The 25,811-nt window shown below is 47.1% G+C and overlaps 1 protein-coding gene across 2 annotated transcripts in view; it reads left to right on the forward strand.

The window, feature by feature from the left end:
* Positions 1 to 25,188, forward strand: part of PPL (periplakin) — a 49,445-nt gene extending 24,257 nt beyond the window's left edge. The window contains exons 4-22 of one of the 2 annotated variants that reach the window (XM_035130852.2): positions 1,047 to 1,167; positions 4,047 to 4,172; positions 5,264 to 5,305; positions 6,321 to 6,482; positions 8,302 to 8,409; positions 8,572 to 8,667; positions 11,338 to 11,460; positions 11,617 to 11,763; positions 12,595 to 12,746; positions 13,136 to 13,233; positions 13,999 to 14,156; positions 15,146 to 15,324; positions 15,858 to 15,996; positions 17,281 to 17,474; positions 18,154 to 18,304; positions 18,997 to 19,080; positions 19,240 to 19,356; positions 20,204 to 20,296; positions 21,190 to 25,188. In XM_035130852.2, coding sequence (XP_034986743.1) covers positions 1,047 to 1,167; positions 4,047 to 4,172; positions 5,264 to 5,305; positions 6,321 to 6,482; positions 8,302 to 8,409; positions 8,572 to 8,667; positions 11,338 to 11,460; positions 11,617 to 11,763; positions 12,595 to 12,746; positions 13,136 to 13,233; positions 13,999 to 14,156; positions 15,146 to 15,324; positions 15,858 to 15,996; positions 17,281 to 17,474; positions 18,154 to 18,304; positions 18,997 to 19,080; positions 19,240 to 19,356; positions 20,204 to 20,296; positions 21,190 to 23,853 — 4,954 coding nt within the window. In that variant the 3' untranslated portion in view covers positions 23,854 to 25,188. The remainder of the gene's footprint in view (positions 1 to 1,046; positions 1,168 to 4,046; positions 4,173 to 5,263; positions 5,306 to 6,320; positions 6,483 to 8,301; positions 8,410 to 8,571; positions 8,668 to 11,337; positions 11,461 to 11,616; positions 11,764 to 12,594; positions 12,747 to 13,135; positions 13,234 to 13,998; positions 14,157 to 15,145; positions 15,325 to 15,857; positions 15,997 to 17,280; positions 17,475 to 18,153; positions 18,305 to 18,996; positions 19,081 to 19,239; positions 19,357 to 20,203; positions 20,297 to 21,189) is intronic. The other variant, XM_035130854.2, reaches the window with a different exon arrangement.
* The last annotated feature ends 623 nt before the right edge of the window (positions 25,189 to 25,811 follow it).

A 25,811-nucleotide genomic window follows, 5' to 3' on the forward strand; every position in this document is an offset into this window, starting at 1 on the left:
GCCAGAGGTCCACCCCCCCACTGCAATATGGGGTGGTGCTTGACAGGGCCGTCTCAAGCACGTCGGGCGCCCGGGCGCCGTGGTGCGGAGATCACTCCGGTGGCCCCGCTCCGTTGCTTGCTGCGTCTGGTGGGCGGGTGCAGCACGCAGCATGGTTTCCGCGCAGCTCCCCCCTACCAGACCCTGGCGCCCCCCGCCACCCAGACTACCCCTAACTTTCATCTAGGGGGCAGCAAATCTGTCTGTTACCAGTCGATGCCACTTTAGCACGCCCTCAACCATAAGTCCCGGTTTGAGCACCAAAATACATACAGTGGTGCCTCGCTAGACGAATTTAATTCGTTCCACGGGTCTTTTCTTATAACGAAAAATTTGTCTAGGAATCCCATAGGAATGCATTGAATTATTATTTTTTGCCCATAGGAACGCATTAATTGAATTTCAATGCATTCCTATGGGAAACCGCGATTCGCTAGATGAATTTTTCGTAAAATGAATTCGTCTAGCGAGGCAACCTCCACTAGAAAAAAACCTTTCGTTAAGCGAAAATTTTGTTAAGCAGGGCATTTGTTAAGGGAGGCACCACTGTATTTTGATTTAAAGCACATTCTCCCCCCACAAAAAAAATGCATTTCTATATATGTAAACGCACATTACATGTGTGTATATATATATATATATATATATATATATATATATATATATATATATATATAATATATATAATATATATATATATATATTCAAACCAATGCATTAAGCTAGTTCAGGTCAGGTCTTCTACCACCCCCCCCATTTATCTTCACAACAGCCCTGTGAGGTAGGTTAGGCTGAGAGAGCGTGTTACTGAGTAATTAGTGTAGACCCTTTAAAAATCCACACTTGGAAAACAGAATTAAATGATATGACTTTTTTGGGGGGGGGTGATCCAAAATGTTTCACTTTGAGGAAAGTAGTATTGCAATTAGGGGAGGGGGGGGGACTCATTCGTCCACACGTTGTTCGGAGAAACCAGTAATTGCTTGTATTCTCTCTCCTTCCTTCAGCATCCGGCAACTAAAGGAGAGAGTGGGCAACTTGCGTGTGAAACATGAGCAGATCTACAACTTCACCCCACAGGAAATTGAACCTCAAGTCAACTGGACCACGGTGATTGAAGAGAAGCAGGTGAGTAGGTGCTTTGCATCCAGTTAGTGAACACCTGATCTGTTTTTTTCTTTAGATTTGAGCCATTTCTTCCAAAATGTGGGCTTTGGGGGCATCCAGCGCAGCACCAAGTGGAGTTCTCCTGCACATCTCCCTGGAACTAGAGGTGTAGTGCAGTAGAGAGAGAAAGCTGGGCTTGAACCTTTCTCCCTGTTGTGGTAGATTTCTGTTTGCCAAAGAGCCTTTAAAAACCCATTCTGGGCCTTAACTCAACATGACGTTAATTGCCTGAATCCTGGTAACTTGCATGGGAGATATTTGTTTGTTTTGGTATGTATGTTTTTTTTTGGGGGGGGTAAGTTGAAGCCAGAGCAGCATTTTGGACCAGTGGTGGGGAGAGGGAGAATTTAGCTCATCCTCCAGCATACCCTCCAAAAGACCACCCCCTCACCCCAAACAGTTGTTTGCAAACCTTCCATTTGCTCCATCCCCACCCTCTGCAACCCCAGTACGCCTCAGACTTCCCTTTAACAGAGAGCCAGTGTGGTGTAGTGGTTAAGAGCGGTAGACTCGTAATCTGGGGAACTGGGTTCACGTCTCCGCTCCTCCACATGCAGCTGCTGGGCTAGTCCACCTTGGGCTAGTCACACTTCTTTGAAGTCTCTCAGCCCCACTCACCTCGCAGAGTGTTTGTTGTGGGTGAGGAAGGGAAAGGAGAATGTTAGCCGCTTTGAGACTCCTTCAGGTAGTAATAAAGCAGGATATCAAATCCAAAACTCTTCTCTCTCTTCTCTCTTCTAATTGCACATTTTAAAAAGTGCACATTAACATAATCCATGCACTATAAGCGTTGCCTACCTAGTTTCTTTATATATAATTTAGATTTCCTATCTCAACCACAATGTCCCAGAATGGGCTACAACAGTAAAATACACAATTATAAAACAAATACAACGGTTACAATCAGAAAACAATAAAAGTGGGGGGGAAACCCCTATTAAGAACAGCTCCCTATATATAAACCAATTTAAAACAATTCCATATATTAAAGTTAAAAATAGTTACAGTGCTTCTATCCCTGGGATGAAGCTCCCTTATTTGTATGGGGTGGGCATTCAGAAATGGTACCTCCCACCTGTAGGCTGGCATGTAGCCCAAGAGTAGGTGGAGCCAGAAGAAATAACAGGTGGAGGCAATGACAGGCAGGGCCTCTCCTCCTCCTCCTCCTCCTCCTCCTCCTCCTCCTCCTCCTCCTCCTCCTCCTCGCTGCTGAATTCTGCAAGGGTTAACACTAAAACTAAGGAGGAGGATGTGTTGTCACCTGGACTGGTAAGTAAGTAAGGAGGTAGGTAAATAGCTGGGAGCTGGCTGAGGGCAGACTGAGGTTGGTGGGAAAGCCCGACTTTCGCATGGATGGACCTGTCTCCATCAGCCCCTAGTCTAGCAATGAATTTACTGCAAAGCTCACACAGTGTCAGTTGTTGTGAATGAAAGTCCTGCCCCTGCCCCACTCATCAGGTGCCTGGGCACTGTTAATCAGCTCACAAAACGGGGTAGAGAGATAAAAGCTTTAGGCTGCCAGATCTCTTTCCCGCTGTTGATTTTTGCTCCTCTTCCAGTTGCTTTGTCAGCTTCCAGTTGCAAATCCCCCCCAAATCCTCCCTGGCTGCTGGCTGGAGATGCCCCCCAGCTTTTGGCTTAATGAGAGGCTTTGTGCAGCAGCCCAGGTTCTGCTAGCTTTGCAGTTCTGTCTCTGGGCTGCCTGGCGGGAGCTTCCCTCCCTTTGCCAGGGGCAGGGCACGGCTATCCAGCATCACAGGAGGGAGCCTTCTGCATCTTGGCTGAGCGCCATCCTGTGCAAAATTGCAACAAGTGGGCTTGAAACAGGGCAGTTTTGTTTTGGAGGAAGGGAAAGACAGCAGCAACAACAATCTAGATACTTGCATCTAGGGACGGGAGACACATTCAGTTCAGTTTGCATTAAAAGGTTCTTTCCAAAACAAGATGCAAGCTAAAATGCAGCCATTTTTTGGAAGCTGCACTTTGCTGAATTTTGCAGTGCTGAATTTTGCAGTGCATCAGGCCCAGCCACCACTGGGACACCTGGAGGTAGCGCTGCATTGAAATCTTTTCTTTCTGGCCTCGCCAAAAGGGGTTGGTGATTTGTTGCCTCGTTCCCAAGACTCTCGCCTTTTCATTTGCAAGGTAGCCAAGGGTGGTGTCTCTGTTTCCTTCCCCATAAACATTTCTCCAGTGCACTGCAAACTCTCTGGCTGCCCGTGCTTGCTGATTTGAAAAAGAAGAATAAGAAAAAACAACCTATGGGAAGAGTTACCTGTTTTCCCTTTAATTGAACATGGTTTAATTAAATGACTTTTATTGAAATGTGGGCACCCAGGAAGGCTGCAGAATGCAGATTGCTAGAGACGTGGTTTGTAGAATGACAGAAAGGACGCTCAACAGCATCCACCTGCCATCTCAAAAATAAGGCAAATGCCACAAAATCCCTACGTCCCACCCATAAGGATTTCCCTTGATTTCCCTGTACTCTGATAATTTTCAAGTGCAATTTCTGATGAGGAATGTTAAAAAAAATGCAGAGGGAATTTTTGGTGCAGAACTGTCTGCATGCTGGTGTAGATGAGTGTCCAGCCTTCATTTCCCAGGCTTGGTGGACTACAACTTCCATCAGCCCCAGCCAGCTTAGCCAATGGTCAGGGATGATGGGAGGTGTAGTGCAACAACATCTGGAGATCCAAGGCTGCAGGACATTGGGCTAAACAGGCTGATGGGTTGACTCTATATAAGGCAGCCTCCTGTGCTTCTATGCTCTTGGCCTCCTTTGTTTGCCAGGAGTTTGGAGGAAAGACTGGAACCTCCCACTTTTCTTTTACCACTAGGAAATATTGAACAGCAAGGGCTTCGGCACTGACTTGCCATCAGTCAACGGTCAGGTGGAGGAGCACAACATCTTCCATAATGAAGTGATGGCTATAGGACCGCACATCAGCAAGGAAGGTGACAAGGTACCATGTGCTTCTAATGCCTGCTTTGCAGTTCTTTGGCAGGCGGGAGGAGGAGGGAAGGGGACAGAATTGGTTTTGTGCAGTTCCTGTGCCTTTAACCAGGGACAGGAGAAATCCAACTGGTGTAGCTTCCCCCCCCCCCCGTCACAGGGGCTCCGATGATGAGGAAAGCTGAATCTGTTGGATTTCTGCCTGATGTACCCCAGCTAAAGGTTCAGGAGCTTCAGGGATCTCTCAAAAAGTGATTCAAACACAGTTCAAGGGCCAACACCACCTTGTGTAGCGGGTTTGAGTAAGTGTTGCAGATGTTACTTTGTCCTACCTAACTCTAGCTCCTCTCCTTTCTCCTCCACAGCCCTACATAGTCTTTAAATGAGAGACTCTGTAAGCTTTACTCTTTGAATGAGAGAGGTTATTTGTTGGGGCTGCCACCGCGAGGGGCTGTCCATTTGGGGCTTTTCAGTGGTGGTTCCCCATTTATGGAATGCCTTCCCTAGTGAGGTGTGTCTATCTCACTATTATTAATTTTCAGGAGGTATTTGAAAACATTTGAATTTACTGTTTACTGAATCTATTTTTTATAATGTTTTAACTATTTTAGAATGCTTAAGAAAAAGCTTATGCGCTGGCTGCTCTGGGCTCTTTCGGGAGGAAGGGTGGATACAAATCCAATAAATAAATACGCAACAAAACAGATAAACACACCAAGACCATGTGTTGTAGTGGTTAGAGAACCAGACGAGAGAGGAGAGGATTCCCTTGGTATAGGATCACTGGAGGAAGGATAGTATAAAAATCTAATACACAAATCGGGGTAGGTAACCCCCAGCACAAAAGCTTCATCTGCTCCCCTCCATCGTTTTCCACCCCTGCCCTTCCCAAAGACTCACTGATTTTGGCAAAAAGGAAAAGAAATGAATTAGACAGAACCCAGTACCCTCTTGGGGGATGCAAATCACCTCCTCCCCAGTGATCGATTCATTTGATTAAAAGTAGCATGCACACAGCAAGTGTGTTTCCTGTGGGAAGTGTGGTACCACCCTCTGTTGGGGGCCTTGTCTTTTGTTCATCATCTCTTTGTTTGTTTCCAGGAATATATGAGTGGGCTCCAGGTGAAATATCAGAAACTGCTGGTAAGACCTTGTTCTTTTTATTTCCCGTCCTCAAAAGATCAGGGACTAACTGGTACACCCAAGCAGTTCAGAGGTGATGTGAGGAGACTCTTGGGTCCCGTTCATACCATATACAATGTGTATTTAGTGTACACAGCTTCCCCCAGAGAATCATGAGAACTTTGGTTTGTTAAGAGTGCTGGGAACTGTAGCTCTGTGAGGGGTGCAAACTACAGTTCCTGGGACTTTTTGGAGGAAGCCATATGATTTACATGTCTGTTGCATGTATGGTGTGACTGAGACCTTGGTTGGCATGCTATGTATGCCCCGTCTGAATTAAGACAGCGCTGAGGAGGATAGCTGCATAGTCTTTCCATAGTTCAAAACGTACTCAAGGTGACTTACAACATGGGGAAAAAATTACATGATTATAAACATAACAAAAGTACTCATAAATAATAAAACATCGAAAAGTACACAACCAAATTAAAAATGTCCACATAAATCATAATAAGATAAAGAAATAAAGATGCACAAAATAATATCAATAACAATCCACCCAACAAGACCCCCCTAAACTGTGTCCCAGAGCATGAAGCCTTGATCAGTGCCAATAAGTATTTAAGGGCCCTTTGAGTCATACCCTGAGTGTGCTCTCTGTTGTTCCTTACTTTGACCAGAGCTTGGTCAAAGTGCAAAAAGATACTTTACACTGCTATTCCTTCCTTGCCCCTCCCGTTCCCAACTCAATGTGGTCTAGAACAGGCATGTCAAACCTGCGGCCCTCCAGATGTTTTGGACTACAATTCCCATCTTCCCCAACCACTGGTCCTGCTAGCTAGGGATCATGGGAGTTGTAGGCCAAAACATCTGGAGGGCCGCAGGTTTGACATGCCTGGTCTAGAATCTTGACACCAGGAGACAGGAGTGCACAAGTTATGTATTTCACAGTAGACTTAGCCCTCTCTCGAGTTGCTCTCTGTGACTTCCAATCTCCAAGCCTTGACGGTTGGCAAAACTCCCTCTCTGCTTGCAGTCAGGATCCCAACAGAGGCAGCAGGATTTGAACTCACTCCAGGATTACATGCAGCGCTGCACCAACAAGCTCTACTGGCTAGATCAGCAGGCTAAAGACAGGATGCAGTTTGACTGGAGCGACCGTAACCTCGACTACCCAAGCCGCCGGCGCCAGTACGAGGTACATTTTCTCCCCAGAGCTTACCCCCCCTCAGGAGGCAGTTTGACTTTGAGATCTGTGTGGAAAATGCATTCTGGAATTTGGATCTGAATTATTCAGCCTGAATCGAAGCTGAAGGGCAGAAATATATTAAAGGAGGTGGTAATCATCGTGAATTCCAGTGTGAACTAATCTGATCTGTACATCTTAAGACATCACAGGCCCTTTGTATGCACTATACTTTCAAAGCACATCCGAAGCCCATTTCCCCCCCTCACAGAAGTCTCGGCCCTGTAGTTTGTTAAGGGTTGCTGAGAATTGTAAATATGTGAAGGGTAAACTCAGTACTCAGAATCCTTTGAGAAAGAATGTGTTTCGCATATGTTTTAGAGGTAGTGTGTACACAGGTGGTGATATTCTTGTTGCTAATTACACTGCATAATTTTAGACTGTAAACTGCTCAGGATTGAGACCTGCCTTTGCTACTCTGGTATGTATCCAACTACGTGATTTTCAGACTAGAGCCATTTCCTTCAGTGGGTCTACTCTGGCTATGACTGTTAGATACAACCCTCTTTAAGTGTTACATACACTGGGTGATAGCCAACTAAGCCGTCCTCAGAGCAGATCCATAAATTTCAATGGGTCTCTTCTCAATATGACGAACATCGGCTATCCCCCATGTCAGGGGGACTCTCTAGAGGGAGCCTCCCCCCCTGGTCATCCTGACCAGCACTTCGCCCAGCGACAGCACGAGCAGCAAGTTAAGAGGAGGGAATGAGGAATGGAGCGGAATGGAGAGAGGGCTCAGTGAGGCATCTGAGCCCTGGCAACGCTATGGGGAACAGAGCGTGGAGGAGGGGCTCAGAGATGTGTCAGAGCCTTGGCACCACTCTGGTCGGGGGTCAGCGGAGGAGAGGCTCAGCGAGACGTCGGAGCCCAGGCACCACCCTAGCCAGCAAGAGGGGAGAACTTTCTTTCCGGTAGGGCGAAGGGGTGGCGTTTCGGGGTGCCCAGGCTTTTATGCTGGCCAAAAAGCAGACAGAAGCCATTGCCGGGTTCTGAATCGGACAAGGTGGTCATGTTTTCTGCTATCTCTGCACTGTAAATAGTATGCACAATAAAACTCTTAAAGACAGAGCGGACTGGAGTGTCGTTACTCGAGAGTAGCCGCAACAACCCCCTGACAGCCTATATTTATTTATACATTCAATTAAGGAAAATAAACCTGGCAAGGAGACAGAAGAGGTAACCTGTGAAGAGAAACTTTGTAAACTCCAACGACCTCGATCCAACCAAATGCCCTGTGTGGAATGTGGTTGAAACCAATGTTTCCTTCACCTGCTGTGAGTCACGGCAATAGTGTTAGTAGAAAATTCAGAAGTGTTGTTCCCTTCATGATAGTCACAGCCACACCCCTTCTAAGACTATGCAATAATAACAACCAAGGATGCATTGCAACCATCGGTGCAGATCTCCATGTGTTGCCTTTCACCTGCATCTAATAATTCCCTGTGCCTGTACATGGGGAAATGATTTGGACTGCTCCAATATCTGTGTTTTCCTTGAAGTTCCATTGTACACAAGAGAACTTGCACACCAGTCTCTTGAAACTGAAGCCCCTTGTGTCTTCAGTGTTCCTCCAAGAGCTTAGTGCTGGAGCATTTAGCAGCTGAAAAGCTCCGCTTTCATGCTGGGTGGTTCTAAGCATGCTAGGGACAGGGGCCCTGCTGCGGAAATAGTAATGGGTGCTGGATCCCCCTGGACCACTCTGCCACCGGGTTGTGGACCGCCCAGACTTAAGATGGTAAAGTCTCTGCTTGCTTGCTTCTCCCTTTAGAATTTCATCAACCGGAATTTGGAAGAAAAAGAGGGAGCGATCAACAAGCTGCACGAGGACGGCAATAAGCTACTGGCCGAAACTCACCCTGGGAAGATCCCCATTGAGGCGAGTTTGGCTGCTGCCATGCACATGAGGTCCTTTCTCCACCCCCAGCTGGTACCCTATCAGAGGCTCTCTTGGTCCCCGAGAGGTGCCTCCCGAGAGGTGCCTCCCCCCCCTGCCCTTCTGTGACCTACTAATCATTACCTGCTATCCTCTTGCTTGCAGGCTCACATCGAGGCAGTCCACGCTGACTGGAAGGAGTACCTCAACCTGCTTATCTGCGAGGAGAGCCACCTCAAGTTCATGGAGGACTATCACCAGGTACCTTGCCATTGAGGACACTTAGAAGGAGGGGCTGTCAGAAAATGCCGCAGTGTATCTTTGCCCTCTAGCAAGATTGCTCCCATTTGGGATCTCAACCAATCCAACTTCCTTCAGGATACTGTATACCTCAACTGGAGTTGGTCATACTCAGAGAAGCCCTATTAGAATTTATGACTACTTTAGGTCCATTCATTTCAGTGGGCTTATACGCAGCTAAGTTTTACTTGGAGTAGACCCATGGAAGGACCCGAGTCAGTCATGCCCATTAATTTCAGTGGGATTGCGGAGTGGAACTTGCATTGAATCCAACACAGTGGATCTACTCCAGACAGAATCCCTACTGTTGTGCCCCCTTGTGCTTTACCTGGTACCTGCGAAGACCCCATTTTGAGGGGCCCAGTTGTCTTTTCTTTTACCTTTTGGCAGTGGCTGGCTTGAGTCCGGTTGACTTAAATGATTTAAACCAGGAAGGAAAAAAATGCCAAGGGGGGGGGGGGGGTGAAGGGTGATTGTGGTTGTCTCCTGAAATTTGCTCATATTTCTAGATGTGACCACTGCTCCTCCAAAAAGGTTGGGCACCGCTTCTGTGAACTGTCCCCTTGCTCAGTTTTCTGTTTTTCTTTTCCAGCTGATATTCAACATTCCATAACCCCTGGTGATCACTGAGCATGCTCAGTCCTCGGGTGTTTGGGTTGTTTTTTTTTAAGAGGAGGGAGGGATTTCCCCCACCTTACTTTTTGGGAGGGGGGAGGGTATTTCTACATTCCTTGAGATTTCCCCAAGCATGCTCCATTGTGTCTGTTTCCACCAGCATGGCAGCACTAAGGGAGCGATGAGATGGGCGGCCGTAAATGGAACAATTAGTGGCAGTGTTGGAGGCCCAGAGGCCTGGTTGTCCCATAGAGCAGCTGTGGGCAGATTTCAGCCTTGAAGGATCTACTTCGTTTTCAACCCTGAGATCCACCGCCCAGGGCCTGGTGCAAAGGGCACACACTTCTGAGCCCAGGGATTTGTTCTGAGCAAGTGAGTCAGATGTTGCCATTTGCAGAGAAGGACAGCAGGGAGGTGGCTTTTCTGATAATCAAACAGCAAGCTGTCCTGCCAGACAGTTTGTCTAGCACGGCTTCGTGTTAAGCAAGCAGGTACCCAAGTTGGGTGCTGCAATGCTTGCTTGTATGGGAAACAGCCAAAGGAGTTGGTGAGAAAACAATCTTGCCCGACCTGTTTTACCCGCCCCCCCCTCGTCACTCTTTCCTGAACCTCTTTGCTGTCAGGTGTTACCGATCAAGCAGGCATCTGCCTTCTGCAGGTGGCTCAGAAAAGCAGAGGCTCCCAGATTCTGTGCTCTGATTGTCCTCGGGGCAAAGGCAGGCATGTCTCTTTGCTTGGAGAATTCCCTAGTTAGCAGGTACTGTAATATTTTGCTGCCCTCCTTCATTCTTCTCTTTTCGACTGTAGATAGTAGTAGTACTTTTTGACTACTTGAATTTTAGGCAAGAGGCCCACACACATTTTAGGCAAGAGGCCCTATACAGGCTCCCGCTTTTGTCTTTAGGGTGTGAGAGACTACAGTATAGCATAGTGGCAGAGCAGGAAAAAGGTCCCAGGTTTAATCCCCACCTTCTGCAGGTAGGGGTGGGATAGAACTCTGCCCAAAATCCTGGAGAGCTGCTGCAGGTCAGTGTAGGCAATACTGAGCCAGACAAGACAGCTTCCTTTCTCTTATGTTCCTATCTGACCAGATGAAAGGGACAACAGTCTCTTTTAATAGTTGCACTGAAGGGGGGATTGGGATAGAAGATGATGCTTTTCACAGAGGTGGGAGAAAAGCTTGTCCTCTTTTGCAGGTTGTAACCCACTTCCTGTTTTTTTAAAATACATAAATCCCCAAACCCTAAAAGAAACATAGCACATAGTTTGCATTTTAATTCACAGTTCCTGAATACACAAACTGAATTTCCTTCAATGTTGCAGTTCTCTGAATTCTGCAGTGTGGTTCCTACCGACCAGTGTGCTCAAAAATGCATAGATTACGGAAAGGTGTGCATAAAACTGCATCTGTTAGAGAAATAACAAATGCAGAAATGCATTATATTGGAGAAATTGCCTTGCAAAAATATGTACATTTGCCAAAATTACATATGGAAATGTGTTGATTAGGAAAATTTCCCACTAAAATGCTCACAAATTCTCAAAGGTGTTTTTTTAAAAAAATCACAAATAGTTGCAGAAATCCAGAGCACTAAATTTAAGGTTGGAAAAAAGAGATAGAGGACCAAAATTGATAGATTGAGCCATCCCTGAATCTATCTTGTTTAAGATAGGGTTTGGAACCAACTCCCATAAGCCCCAGCTAGCATGGTGAATGGTCAGGGAAGACATGAGGTGTAATCCAGCAATATCTGGAGGACCACAGGCTCCCATCCCTGATGTGGAAGAGAGAATAGTATTTCATTTTTCTAGAACCCCCCATCCCAGGGCCTGTAGCTGGAGCTTCTCCTTCTCCTCCACTCTACCAACAAGTGAGTTTTTGCCTTGCAGGGAGAGGGGGAGGGGAAAGTACCCACACCCCTTTGTGACAGTCATGTTGTGAGGGTGCAGTGCATTGTTTTTCTGTCTCAAAGGGGGATCCTTTGACTTTTTTGAGTTGCTTCCCACCCCAAACAGTTCCAAAAAGATGCTAAGGATGCCCAGGACCTTCTCAGGAAAGTGGACACAGACCTGGACCAGAAATACAGCCCGGATTTCAAGGATCGATACCAGATTGAATCTTTGCTGAGGGAGCTGGAGGCAAGTATTGAGTGTGAGAGTGGACTGCAGCTGCGCATCACACTGAGCTATGGCCCTGCCCCTCTGCTTTTGGCCAGCACAGCTTTGTCCATATCCCATTGTCTGCCTTGATCATCTCTTCCCTGGTGCATCAACATTTTGCCTTGTCTTCACCAGGACCAGGAGAAGGCCTTGGACAAGTATGACGATGTGGTGAAGTCCCTGCAGAAGCGCAGCCAGCAAGTGCTCCCTCTGAAGTTCCGCCGGGAGACCCCGCTTAAGCCCATCCCGGTGGAAGCGCTTTGTGACTACGAAAGTGAGCGGGTAAGAAGCCATGTGGCCCCTTCTGCTCATCACAGGATGGTGCAACGGGCAAAAGGTCCAGGTGGGGCAGGGGATATATTTACTTGGGTACACATTTGAATGAGGCCATACCTAGGTTGCATTTCTTGAAACAATTGTCCAACCAAAATTTCGGTATCCTTTGAAATTCAGACTTCTCTGAATTTTGCAATGCAGTTCTCTAACCAAAATGTGTCGATTGGGGAAAATCTTCCAGTATGGTATTGAGACTGCTGCTAAAACGCGCGGGGGGGGGAGCTCCATTTTAGCAGCATTTTCAATGGAAATTGCTCGATACTATTGGAACAAAGTGGGCTTTCCTTCCAACTGTTGTTCATGGGGGAGACGATCCTTGCTCCAGCAAAGGAACAGCCAGAAGCTCACTTTAAGTCCCTGGTTGTTTATTTGAAGCCACATCAACATCTACCTGAAGTTATAAGTCTGGTGTGGAGCAGGTGGACCTGGCCAAATGAGGAGGTCTTGTGGGCCATATTTGGTCTACAGGCTGAAGGTTCCCAACCTTTGAACCTGCCCTTTCATCTGTAGAGCCAAGTTTTGTTTCCTCTGACTGCCAGTGTTTGTCTGGTCTCAGGGAGAGGTCTTTCCAACCCCTGGTTAAAAGACCTCTTTTTAACCAGTGGTACCAGGGCTCCGGGGCAAAGCTCCTGGGACTACTGGGGGTGGGAGAAATATTACGAGTGCTTATCCTGAAGAAGTGTGCATGCACACGAAAGCTCATACCAATGACAAACTTAGTTGGTCTCTAAGGTGCTACTGGAAGGAATTTTTTCATTTTGTTTCTTTCTACCCCAGTGCCAGATCTCTCGTGGAGCCAGATACACCCTGCAAAAGAACAGTGGTGACATCTGGGAAGTTACCGACAGCGCAGGAAATGCAATCAGCGCCCCTGGTGTCTGCTTCATGATCCCCCCAACAGATCCTGAATCGCTGGCTCACGCGGACAAGTAAGTTCCCCCCCCCCGATCCAGATTCTGTTGACACGAACCAGCCATTTGATGGATTAGGAAGATGTTACTGTCTGTCATTGGTCTGTTTTGCTTATTTGTTTTGCAGCTTATTGCTGGGTTTTTATTGTAATCCAGTGTTCGATCTTTCCTCCACATGCCATGCTTCATATTTTTAATTATTTTAAGAGACTCCTTCTATGTCAAGTGACTCATAAATTGTATTAATAGTAGCAGTAATAATGCCAGCGCCGAGCAGTCCTGGTGGCTTCTTTGGTGGTCCAGACAGAGGCCTCCCTTTTGTCTATTTCCGCATTCATTTTAAGCATGAAAGTGCTTTTTATTCCCCACTATTTGCCCAATTGGCTCAATCTCTTCTTGTCCCACAGCATCACCGGTCAGTATCAGAGCGTGAAACAGAAGATAGCTGGCACCAAGGGGCTTCTGCAGCAGCGATATGATGGGCTGAAGGCAGACAGCCTTGGAGGTGGGTGTCCCACACCATGCCTGGGGGGGGGTGCTTGAGTCCCACATTTAAAATGGAAGGGCCATTAGCTCCTCACAAATTCAGCAGCTATGCATACTCGGCACCAAAAAATGCTGCAATTCTGGAAACCTGAATAAGAATTCTGTGATCTGTTTAGATTACGCAAATGTATGTGCAGAGATCTCTTTATTAATATGGTTGTGTGGAGGGTCATAGTTGAGTAGTAGAATCTGCGCTTTCCATGCAGAAGATACATTTTGGTGTGATTTGGGGAAAATGTGAATTCAGTATGGCTGCATCTTATGTGGGGGTTCAGTTCCAAGGGTTCTGCGTATACACAAAAGCGCTTAGAGTCAAACCACCCCCCACGTGAGCACCCTTACTTTTCCGGAGCTGGCTTGGTGAGCAGGCCTTGCCCAATAAGCAAGGCAGAGAGTTTAAAAGTGCACACTGTGTGCCTTTAATTGGCACAATTTCAACCAGCTGGCCTTCAGCCATGTGAGGCTGAAATCGCACGAGTTAAATGTGGGTAAGATGGGATTGTACTGTACCGCTTTGAAATTTGTTAGAAAAGTGACATCACAATGTTTTAAATAGACATCTCAGCCTCCTTATTAGCACAACCTATGAGAAGGCCCCTTGTCGGGATAGTCTGAGGGGCTCAGCCGCTATTTCTCCACTTCTCCCAGCAAATGCACTTGCTGACCAGGGATCCAGACGTAAAACCTTCTGCTCCACCTGCTGTTATTTTTTATTTTGCCTCAGATGCAGCATCAGTCCAGGGGCGACAGCTGCTGGCGGGGCTGGAGAAAGTGAACAGTGAGTTGGAGAAGCAAGAGAAGGCCATCACTGCAAACCTGCGGCCGCCGCTAGAGCAAAGCCGGGCAGTGCAGGACAGCGCGGAGCGATCCAAGGAACTTAAGGTAAAGTCTCTCTCTCTCTCTCTCTCTCTCTCTCTCTCTCTCTCTCTCTCTCTCTCTCTCTCTCTCTCTCTCTCTCTCTCTCCCCATGCTATTCTGCTCCATATAATTACACTGCAGTGCAGTGAGTTGATAGAATGGTAATTGGTTGATCATACCATTGTAAATTACAGGTAAGGGGGATATCATTGTTGAATGCAGATAGAAACCTGCCCTTAAGGTAGGAACGTGGCATGGGAGGAAGAGGTGCTGCCTTCATTCCCACAAGATGCAGTGATTGCCACCAACATGGACAGCTTTTAAAGAGGGTTAGACAAATTCATGGGGGAAGACAAAGCCATGTTCTCCTTCCACTGTCAGAGGGAGTATGACTATGAATACCAGTGAATTGCAAGGGGGAAAGAGTGCTATTGCACTCAGGTCCTGCTTGTCGGCTTCCCAAAGACAGCTGGTTGTTCACGGTGGGAACAGGATGCTGGATCGAAGACTTTATAGAATCTTTATTCTCAATAGTGATGAAACTCGCAGGTGGAGAAAACAGTAAACCTGCATCTTACATGCATTTGACTTGCACGATTTCAACCATACATGGCTGAAAAAGCAGGCTAGTGAAGGATGAAAGGCTGTTGGGAAAGGGCTGCTTGACCTTTGGCTTGTGAAAGATCTTGTAGGAAATCCTTGCCACTGCACAAAAATGCTGAAGAGTTTTCATGAGAATTTCTTTTTTAATCTCAAATTACTGCCGAAATGTGGGGAACTGTATTTAATATTTAAAAAGAGAGAAATTGAGTGAACTCAAACTGAGTTCCTCCCATCCCTAATATTGAGCCGGGCAGGGTGCTATGAGTTGTGTCCAGAGTTATGGACCCATCTACTACTCTGCAGCCCAGGAGGATTCTGGCTCAAGACCTCAGCAGCTCCGGGCACAGACAGCAGAGGGGCATTGCCATGCTCGCTTGCTCATCTGCTGCCCACCTCTCTCCCCTTTGCAGAACATCACCAATGAGGTCCGGCGTATCGAACCCGAGAAAGCACGCAGGATCCAGGAGTGTGAAACCTTCATAGAGTCCGTGCCAGACACAGGAAGTGCCTCCCTGCTAAAGAACAAGGCAGAAGAGACAAACAACAAATACAACCATGTCATCCAGCTGCTTGGCGCCGCTCAGGAGAAGTAGGTGTCTGTACAGAAATTTCACCACCTGCTCTTGATCTTTGGGTCCTTTTGGTAGCTTGGCTCACCTGTTTGAGCTCTTTGTAAGCACCTCCATATGGTGCACCTGCTTTTGGAGGGTGAGCTGCAGCTCAGTAGTAGAATACCTGCTCCACATGCAACTTGTATAAATCATGAAAAGGAAATTAGCATATTTTTTATTTTTGCATAATTTATTCTGGCTTTGCTGGTCATGGGGGACGGCCCACCCTACCCATTAAAAATCTTTTTCAGCCATCTCTCTGGCTGCTGAGGCAATATCCGCAATAGCTTACAAACAATGCTTTGCAACCATGAACACTAGACAAAAGGCAAGATTTTCCAGATGCCAACTCCTTTGCCTAATACCACACACTGCAGATATTCTGGGCTCCTGCGAAATCATAGCATCCATCCATGTGCACAGAAGCCCGTCTGCTTCTTCTGCCTGAAGGGGTATTCATGTCTGTAAAGCTGTGTTTATTTGAAGAGCTGCTTTTGTCTGTCTTGTGCAGAGTGGATGTTGCCAATCGCCTTGAGAAGAGTCTGCAACAAGGGAGGGACCTGATTTCTGGCTATGAGAACAAGTTGGCCATTGAGGACACTATTCCAGAGGACACAGGTGCTCTGGAGCGCAAGAGAGAAGAGCTGCTGGTGAGTCCTCGCTTTCAGTGGGGCTTTCAAAACAATGGCAGTGCTGCTAAATGGCCCAAATGTATCCGGACAGTCACCAGTCAGTATGGTTTCTGAGGTCATCCTATTGCCCCATCTCTGGCTGAAGGGAGAGGGGGTCCACTTCAGCTGTGATAAGAGATGGAGGAGGAATCCACCTGGCTCAGATTCTAAATTGGATTCACCTGATCCAATCTGGGTGGAATCATGACCTGAACTGGATCACTGGTCTGCTTCAGAATCCACAATCCAGTGGGTTCCAGCCTGCGGGTTTAAAACACAGTCAAAAGTAGGACTCGTAGGGTTGCACACTGCCTCTGTTCCCCTTTCTTTCTTTTTTCTTTAAACTAGGGCTGGGGGACTAACGGCCCTCCAGATATTTCTGAACTACAGCAAGCTAGGCCAATGGCGAGGGATGATGGGAATTGTAGTTCAGCAACATCTGGAGGGCCATAGGTGCCACACATTTGCTTAAAACACTCTGAAATAACACTATCCAGTCACACACAGGCTGAGTGGCTAGCCCATGGCGTTCCTTGCTATCATGTACCTTCAGTGAACATAGAGCGAGTCCCCCCAACCCCAACAGGGCTTGATGAAATCCCATCACTCCCAAGGGGACTTAAATAGGGGAAATATGGCTGCTGAGAGAGCCAGTGTGGTGTAGTGGTTAAGAGCGGTAGAATCATAATCTGGGGAACAGGGTTCGCGTCTCTGCTCCTCCGCATGCAGCTGCTGGGTGACCTTGGGCTAGTCACACTTCTCTGAAGTCTCTCAGCCCCACCCACCTCACAGGGTGTCTGTTGTGGGGGGAGGAAGGGAAAGGAGAATGTTAGCCGCTTTGAGACTCCTTCGGGTAGTGATAAAGCGGGATATCAAATCCAAACTCTTCTTCTTCTGCTGCTGCCAGGGTTACTTAGTCCTGTCCCCTCAAAGAATTGGGACTGCCAGGACATAAAATCCATACAACTAAAACCTCTTTTCCTGCTTTTAAATGGGCTCCGAAGACTCCACCCCCCACTTTAAACCTGGTGGGTGTTTTTTACATAGAACTTGGGATGACACCAGGCCATTTGCTGGCTCCTGGCATATTTGTATGATGCTGCTTTCTTGCTTTTTGTCTTTTGTTTTATTAGGCTTGTATTTTCATTTGTACTGTGACAGATTTAAATCTTTGTGAGGCTGTCCTAGGATGGTAGGGTAAAAATGTAACATTGCTTAAAATACTTCCATTCCTCCCCCCCCCCAAAAAAACCTTCTGTCCAGGCACTGGGTTCTGAACTGCAGGCCCACCAGCCTTTGCTGAGTGTGGCAGAGCAGGATCTGCAGAAAGCCAAGAAGTGCTCCAACGCCCTGGCCAGCCAGTTCCAAGAGCACTGCCCGGACATCGAGCGCCAGGAAGCTGAACTCCATAAGCTCAACCAGCGGTTCGGCAACCTCAACAAGCAAATCGATCACAGGTCAGGCTGTGAGCGAAAGGAAGGGGGGGGTGAATGAAGCACTGGCAATAGAAGCAGGAGAAGGAATGTCCAAACCCCCTTTTCCCCAGTCCTGTGTCACCAGGTTATCTTGCAGAGTATGTTTTAGCTGTTTGTGTACTTTGCATCCCTTGAGGCTCTCAAAATGGATGGTGGTTAATACATACAAATAGGAGCTGCAACTGAGAGCTGCATTAAAGGAAGCAGACAGATGTTGACTTTTTTGCTATAATATGGGAGAGTTGATCCAAATTCATCATATATTTAGTCTAGTTTAGACTAGGGAAGTGGTTCCCAATTAGCTAAGTACTGCAGACCCCCCATTTTTCAAAAGCCAAGCCTTTTGAAAATGTTGCTATATCTCTCTGGTAGTTTTTGTTATGTGAACCCTTCAACATGTTCCAGTGCAAAACTGGGATGCATGTCTTCCAGGCTGAAGTCCTGCACAAGTCACATGACCTGCATGTTTCTGGGTGCCACAGTCTCACACGAGAGCACGCCCCCCCATGTGATGTCCTGGACTGGTGTATATACTATGGACCCCCTGTGATCCACAGATCACCAATTGGGAACCATTGGTCTAGGGTGTTACAGTTAATGGCACTGTGACATTTCTGCTAATGTCTATCCCAAGCAAGTATTGTTCCACTTCCCTTCACAGATCTCAGATGTTGCAGAAAGCAAAATTGTCCTACTCCAACTATCGCAGTGGCTACAACAACCTGAACCAGTTCCTTTGTAATGTGCCCAACTATGAGCCTCAAGAAACCGACAATATTGGTCAAGTGGAAACCAAGCTGAAGAACCAACAGGTAATCATAGAACAGAATTGTAAGAGTTGGAATGAGCTTCAGAGTTCATCCAGCTTTCTTGTCCAATTCCCTTGCACCCTGTGATAAGCTGATTATGCAGTAGGACTGTGATCCTAATCTGGCCCTGATCTGGACTGGACCCCAAATGAAATCGGGGTCTTGCACAGCCCTAATGTTTAATTAGGGTTTTAAATGATGCAAGTGGAGAACATGGTCTGCATCATCTCCTTCCCACGCTCTGCTGCTTCCAGCCTCATGTGTAATCAGGGTTTACACCAGGCACCCCCCAAAATTTGGCCCTCCAGATGTTTTGGGCTACAATTCCCATCTTCCCTGACCACTGGTCCTGTTAGCTAGGGATCATGGGAGTTGTAGGCCAAAACATCTGGAGGGCCGCAGTTTGAGGATGCCTGGTTTACAGAGAGTTTAACAGCCCCAATTAAACTTGTAGAGACGATACAGGTGGAGACTCTCATCTGTGTTGTCTTCTTCTCCCCACCCCCAATCTTGCTGCCCAGCGGCCCATCTGCCTTATGGCAACCCAACTGCTCTGGGAAGACCTGATGAGACCAGAGATAATGGGAGATGACCAGAAACATCTAGTAGGACCACATTACCTATCCCAAGCTAAAAAACGGCATTGCCATTGGCTTCTTGCTGTTTCACGTTTTCTGCTTGATCTGTTTCTGCAGGCCCTGCTGGGGGAAATTGCCAGCAAAGAGCAAGATGTTCAGAAAGTTTCCGCTGAGGCTCAACAGTATCAGCAGGCAGTGAAGGTGAGGATGGCGGGACAGGGGGGTGGCTCAGAGAAGCAGCAGCCTGTGTGGCTAAAAGGGTTGCTTGCAGGAAGAAAACAACCCCATCACAGAGGAGATGTACTATGGGGCTATGACTGCTTCTCTGTAAGTAGATTTTAATCTCCCTCCCCTCTGCAGGACTACGAACTTGAAGCAGAGAAGCTGAGATCCATCCTTGACCTGGAAAATGGTCGCAATGGCTTCATGAGTAAGAGACCCAGAATCCAGTCTCCAGCCGCTAAAGTGAAAGAAGAGGTACTTGCTGGTATTTGACAAGCCCTCTGCCACGGTCTAAGTGGTTCCTCTAGGCAGTATTTCAATATTTTTCATGTTGAAGGTCCATAGCTGAGTGGCCAAGTGTCTGCTTTGCATGCAGAAGCCCCCAGGTTCAATCCCTGATATTGCCAGATAGGACTAGGAGAGACCCCTGCCTGAAACCTGGGGTACCACCGTGAGTCAGCATAGGCAATACTTCACTAGATGTACCTGTAGCCTGGCTCCATACAAGGAAGATTTATGTATGTGCTATGTTCACATTGAAGGCAACAGCAGTTGGCTCCATGGCTTGACACCATCTTGGGTTCATTCTTGGATTTGTCTCAGCAGTTTGCGTTCTTGCCTCAGCTCTGTCAAACCGGAACCAGTGTCGCTTCCGACAGAGGAAGGATGTCCTGACTCCACTGCATGACTAGGCCTCGATGTCAGAAATTTGATGGGGAATGATCAAGGCTGAGAGGCACTGGGTGGAAGACACTGATCTCTCCTGGGTGCCCAGAGGCCTTGTTGGGCAGTGCATCAAACAAAACTTGTTTGACTGCAGAAATACCCCTCTGAATGCTTCCTCCCTTGTCCAAAACCTCATCAATGGCCACAGTTGCCAACTCCCCAGAAGCATGGAAGGTGGTTGTCAGCTTCTTTTATCTAGCCTGAAAATTGGTTCCTGCGGAGCTCAGGTCCTGTTTGTGGGCTTCCCATAAGCATCTGGTTTAGCTATTGTAAGAACAGGAATGTAAGACTAGATGGCCCATTGGCCTGATCCAGCATGGCTCTTCTTATGTTCATAATACCTTTTGTTAACCTCATTTCTTTTCTCCATTCTTAGGAAGCTCTCCTGGCTGCAAAGTTCACGGAGGTGAATGCTGTCAATAAGCAGAGGCTGCAGAACCTGGAGTTTGCCCAGAATCTCTTGAGACAAGTGAGTGTGAGAAGCTTAGGCTTTACTTTGCTTCTCTCTGTTCTAGCTACTGGAAAGAAGAAGGTGCACATAGGCTGTGGTGCAGACTTAAGATAGGCAGAGAATCCTAGCTGGCTGCAAGTTACAGAGCTGTTTTGTGAGAAAACATCCCAACTCTGCATGCCAATTTTTAATGAGAATATGCCCATGCAGAAGGCAGGGAAGGGTTCCAGCATCACTTAACAGAACATGCCAGCAAGGCTTTTTGAAAAGAGGGGGTGGCAGACTAAGGCTGCAATCCTACACACACTTACTGAATATAGTGGGATTTCTAATTACGATTGTAGCTTAAGACTGGCTCTCAGTACTCTTCAGTCCCAGCTAATATGGCATGGGAGGATGGGAGTTGGGAGTCCAGCAACATCTCAAGGGCTAGAGGTTCCCATGCCCTGTACAGTAGTGCCTTGCTAGACGAATTTAATTCGTTCCACGGGTCTTTTCTTATAACGAAAAATTCGTCTAGCGAATCCCATAGGAATGCATTGAATTTTTTTTTGAATTTTTTTTTGCCCATAGGAAAGCATTAATTGAATTTCAATGCATTCCTATGGGAAACTGCGATTCGCTAGACGAATTTTTCGTAAAACAAATTCGTCTAGCGAGGCAATCTCCGCTAGAAAAAACCTTTCGTTAAGTGGAAATTTCGTTAAGCAGGGCATTCGTTAAGCGAGGCACCACTGTACTTGGGAAGCAGCTCCTTCAAAGACAGCCAGGCTCAGAAGTAACATGCATAGGATGCTAGTAGCTTTGAAAAGAGTTCCTATCTGGCAACATTTGTCTTTGATTAGAGGGTGGAGAGAATGACAAATAATGCTCCAGCTATAGCAACTCATCATTTTTTTCTTTGTTGGCAGCAGCCAGAGGTCCAGGTGATGCAGGAGTCTGCTCAGACCAACACATTTGAGAGGCCGCTTGAGGAAGTCTGGAAGTTAAGGAAGGAGCTGGACGATGAGAGCCAACGCCGACAGCAGCTGGAGGCAGAGATCAAGGTCATCCAGGAAAACATCCTCCTCCTGCAGAACCAGAAGCCACAGGAGACCGTGGTCAAGAAGGAAGTGCTGAAGAAAGTGCCTGACCCAGCACTGGATGAGAGTTTTCACAAGATGCAGCAGAACCTGGCAGAGGAACAACGCAAGAACCAAAACTTGCACGACGAACTGGAGGTCTTGAAACTCAAGCTGCGAACCCTGGAGCATGAGAGGAGGGAAGGTGGGCAGGAGTATGTGGTCAAGGAAGTCCTCCGTATTGAGCCAGATAAGGCGCAGGCAGAGGGAATCCTGAAGTTGAAAGAAGAGCTGGAGGATCTCAAGAGGCAGGAAGGGAACCGTCAGAATGAGATGGCTCTCCTGCGCCACCAGGTGGATGCTCTTTCCAATGAGAAGAACAAGGAGCAGGAGAAAGTGATGGAAAAAGAAGTAGTGAAGCTGCAGAATGATCCCCAGCTGGAGACAGAGTATCAGCAGCTGCAGGAGAACAAACACAGGGAGAGTGCACTGAGGAAGCAGCAAGAGGAAGAGCTTCGCTTCTTGCAAGACAAACTGAAGCGGCTGGAGAAAGAGCGGGCGATGGCCGAGGGCAAGATCACCGTCAAGGAGGTGCTGAAAGTGGAGAAGGACCTAGCAACAGAAAGGGAAGTGAGCGAGCTGCGACGGCAGTATGAAGACGAGAAGGCCAAAGGCCGCTCCAATGAGAGGGAGAAAGCAGAGCTGCTCAGGCAAATCCAGGCTCTGGAAGAGGAGAATGCCAAAGTGATTGTCCAGGAGAAAGTCCGGGAGATTGTCCGTCCAGACCCCAAGGCTGAAAACGAAGTGGCTAGCCTTCGTCTAGAACTGGTGGAGCAGGAAAGGAGATACCGGGGTGGGGAAGAGCAGCTGAAAACTTGTCAGAATGAGCTGGCTGCCCTGCGGAAAAGAGGGCCCCTGGTGGAAGTGCAAGAGGTTATCAAGGAGGTTATAAAATACAAGGCTGACCCAGAGACTGAGATGGAGCTTCAGTCTCTCAGGGACGAGATTGTGGACCGGACCAGAGCAATTGAGAGGGCAGATCTTGAGATCTATCAGCTGAAGCAAGAAATTCAGACCCTGAAAGATGCCAAGCCTCAAGTCCAGACAAAGGAAGTGGTGAAGGAGGTTCTGCAGTACCGGGAAGACCCCCAAACGAGAGAAGAAGTGGAGTCCCTGAGAGCTCAGCTGGCTGAAGAGCAGAAGAAGCACCTGGACCTGGAAAGGGAGAGGAAGCTGCAGGATGAGAAGATCAGACAGAAGGAGGAGGAACTCTCTCAGGTAAGGGAGAAAGTGGTGCAGCAGGAAGTGGTAAAACTGGAGCAGGACCCTGCTTTGAAAGCAGAGGTCAGCTCCTTCTCACAGAGCATAGAGAATGAGCTGCAGCAGATTGACTCACTCCGAAACGAAATGCGCAAGCTGCAGTGGAGGAGGTCGGAGCTTGAGCGCCAGCTGGATGAGCTGGAGAAAGAGAGGCAGGCACGGCGGGAGGCAGAGCTGGAGGTGCAGAGGCTGAAGATCAGGCTGAGCGAGCTGGAGGAGCAGGTGAAGGAGACAACAGAGAGAGTCACCGTGAAGCAGAAGGTGATCCTTCAACAAGACCCGCAGCAGGAGAAAGAGCACGCTCTGCTTAAGCTGGAGCTGGAGGAAGAAAAACATAGAAGGCAAGTCCTGCAGGCTGAGTTGGAAGCCCTGCAGAAGAAACTGCAGGCCCTGGAAAAGATGGAAGTCAAGGAGAAAGTAGTCTTCTCTGAGAGCATCCAAGTGGAGAAAGGAGACACTGAATACGAGATTCAGAAGCTGAAGAACAACCTGGAGGAGGAAAGCCGGCGGAAGATGGAATTAGACACAGACATCAACAGGCTAGAGGCTAAGTTGTCAGAAGTGGAATTCAACAACTCCAAGTCTTCCAAGGAGCTGGACTTTTTGAGGGAGGAAAACCACAAGCTGCATCTGGAAAAGCAGAACCTTCTGTTGGAGATGAGAAGGTTGCAATCGGAGATTGAACTCACAGTAACAGAAACCCGGGATTTAAGAAACATGTCACAGGTGGACAGCGGCGTGAACCTAGACTCCCGGTTCCAGGCTTTGGAGAGAGAGCTGGATGATCTGAAGAGGCTATCTCAAGACAAAGACAACGAGATTGAACAGCTTCAAAACCGTCTTCAGACAGTAGCCATCAAGAGGGAGCAGAGAGAAAATCACTTGAGACGTTCCATTGTGGTCATTGATCCAGACACTGGGAGAGAGATGTCACCAGAAGAAGCCCACAGGTTCGGGCTTATTGAGTGGAGCTTGTACGTCAAATTGAAGAGCCAAGAATGTGACTGGGAAGAGATCACAATGAAAGGGCCAAGTGGCGAATCTTCAGTAATCCTTGACAGGAAGTCAGGGAAGAAGTTCTCAATTGAAGATGCCTTGAAGAGTGGAAGGTTAACCATGGCTCAATATGACAGTTACCTCAACAAGGAGTTGTCCATCCAGGAGCTGGCTGTCTTGGTGTCTGGACAGAAATAGCTGCTTCAAGAGAGATTTTTTCTTTAAAAAAAAGAACTATTGTTAAGCAGCTGGTCTAGAGCTGTACTGAATGTTACAAACTTTGACTTCTACTACCTGTTGCTTCCAATAGGTGTATATTCCCCAAACCTAATGCCTGTTCTCCAACGTTAGGGTGCTTTTAAGCTGCACTTACTTGCTTTTATCAAAAATATTTATGACTTGCCACCCCAGGCCAATGCTCCTATTTGCCAAAGTTGCTTGTTACTTTTGTCCCCGCCAGTCAGTGGCAAACCCCTCTGTGCACTGGGGTGGCAGGGAGTGGGTAGAAATCAGATGATTACCCAATGCTATTTTTGAATGAGAGCTCTCCAGCTTGGCTTTTCAAGCTCATGTGGTCTCTACCAACACATTCCCTTTGTGAAGTAGTTAAGAGTGATAGCTGAGCACTTGTGAAATCCCATCTGAATCTCAACTTAATCTTGAACTCATTCAGTGAGCCATTTCCCCCCTAACCCCAGGAATAGCAAATCTAGTGCACTTCAGATGTTGTTGAACTCCCAACTCCCTGCAAGCATGGCCAATGGCCAGCGACAATGGGAGCTGTAGTTCAACAACTTCAGGAAGGCACCACATTGACTACCCCTCATCTCTGCAATGTGTGGGTAAACACTAGCATTATCTTACAGGGCTGCTGTAAGGACAGCTGAGTGTATGTGAAACTCTCTGAGCACTCTATAAAGTACTATATGCATATATTGTTACCACAGGAACTGGTTTTTACTCCTGGATGTTATTTAAAGACAATACTAATACAGTACAGCCAAAGGAAGAATAAACTCACCAGTGGAGACCCAGTAACCAGCTACTGCGAAGAATAGCAGTCTAAAGGCAGATGCTTTTCAATGCTATGCTGTGGTCATTCAATACATTTGTAGAAGCTTCAGCATAAGATGACTTAAACACAATGCAACTCCTTTCTACATAATAAACAACTGTCAGATTCTAGTACATAGTCAAAGATAGTGATCATCATTGTGTAACTGAGACTGTAAACAATATGTGTGTGTATGTTTAGAGTGACCTGCTTAACTTTCAGGTCATACTTGTGTAGGGAAGCTCCAGTCCTTAAAAAGGAAAGGAGGTTAAATAGAGGATGCTGCAGTTAACCCCAATAAGTGCCTCTCCTTTCATTGTCATGGATAGAATGGAACACTGGGTACTTGCCATATTTGTGTTGGTGTTTGCTTAGTTGTTATTTGACTGTATGAATTCTCAAAGTATGCATTGTAGAAGGGAATGGGAAATTTTATTTATGCACCCAAATAAATGAAAAAATACCCTGCAGCAATCTAACCTGATGATTTCCTCCCATTTAATATTTGCCATTTCATTTGTTCACATAAAAGATACAATATGCAGGGTGTCTCATTGCATCTGGTATGTACACCGCTGTTTGCAAAAGGACATATAAAGTGGAGAACGTTGGCATTTTCGCAGTTTGTATAGACAGGCTGTGTTTCACAAATCCAAGCAGGTGCAGAAAAAGGATGGAGACTGTCATCTCAGCTGCTAGTTTTTCTGAGTTCATGGGCCTGGTGCAATCTCCAGGCTTGGTACAACTGCCAGGATCCAAGGGCCTGACTAGCTCACAGTCCCTTTACCTGACAACGGAAACAAAATAAATTGTGCACAATGCACACAGGCTGCAGAATTTAAAACAATTCACTACAAGCAGCTCCACACATAAATAACAAGACAGCTGGCAGTATGGTTTGGGGACGGGAGACAGAATTTTCTTCAGCCTTTGGAAAGCTTAAGAAACAAAACAGCCACGCTGCATTCCCAACATAGTTCAAAGGAAGCAGCCTTATACCAGGTAAACTATTTGCTCATCTAACAGAGTAGCTGTCTTATGCTGAGACAGACTACTGGGCCTATCTGTCTCAGGATTATTGGTACTTCCTAGCAGCAGATTT

This window comes from Zootoca vivipara, chromosome 14 (assembly GCF_963506605.1).
Source record: "Zootoca vivipara chromosome 14, rZooViv1.1, whole genome shotgun sequence".
NCBI classification, from domain to species: domain Eukaryota; kingdom Metazoa; phylum Chordata; class Lepidosauria; order Squamata; family Lacertidae; genus Zootoca; species Zootoca vivipara.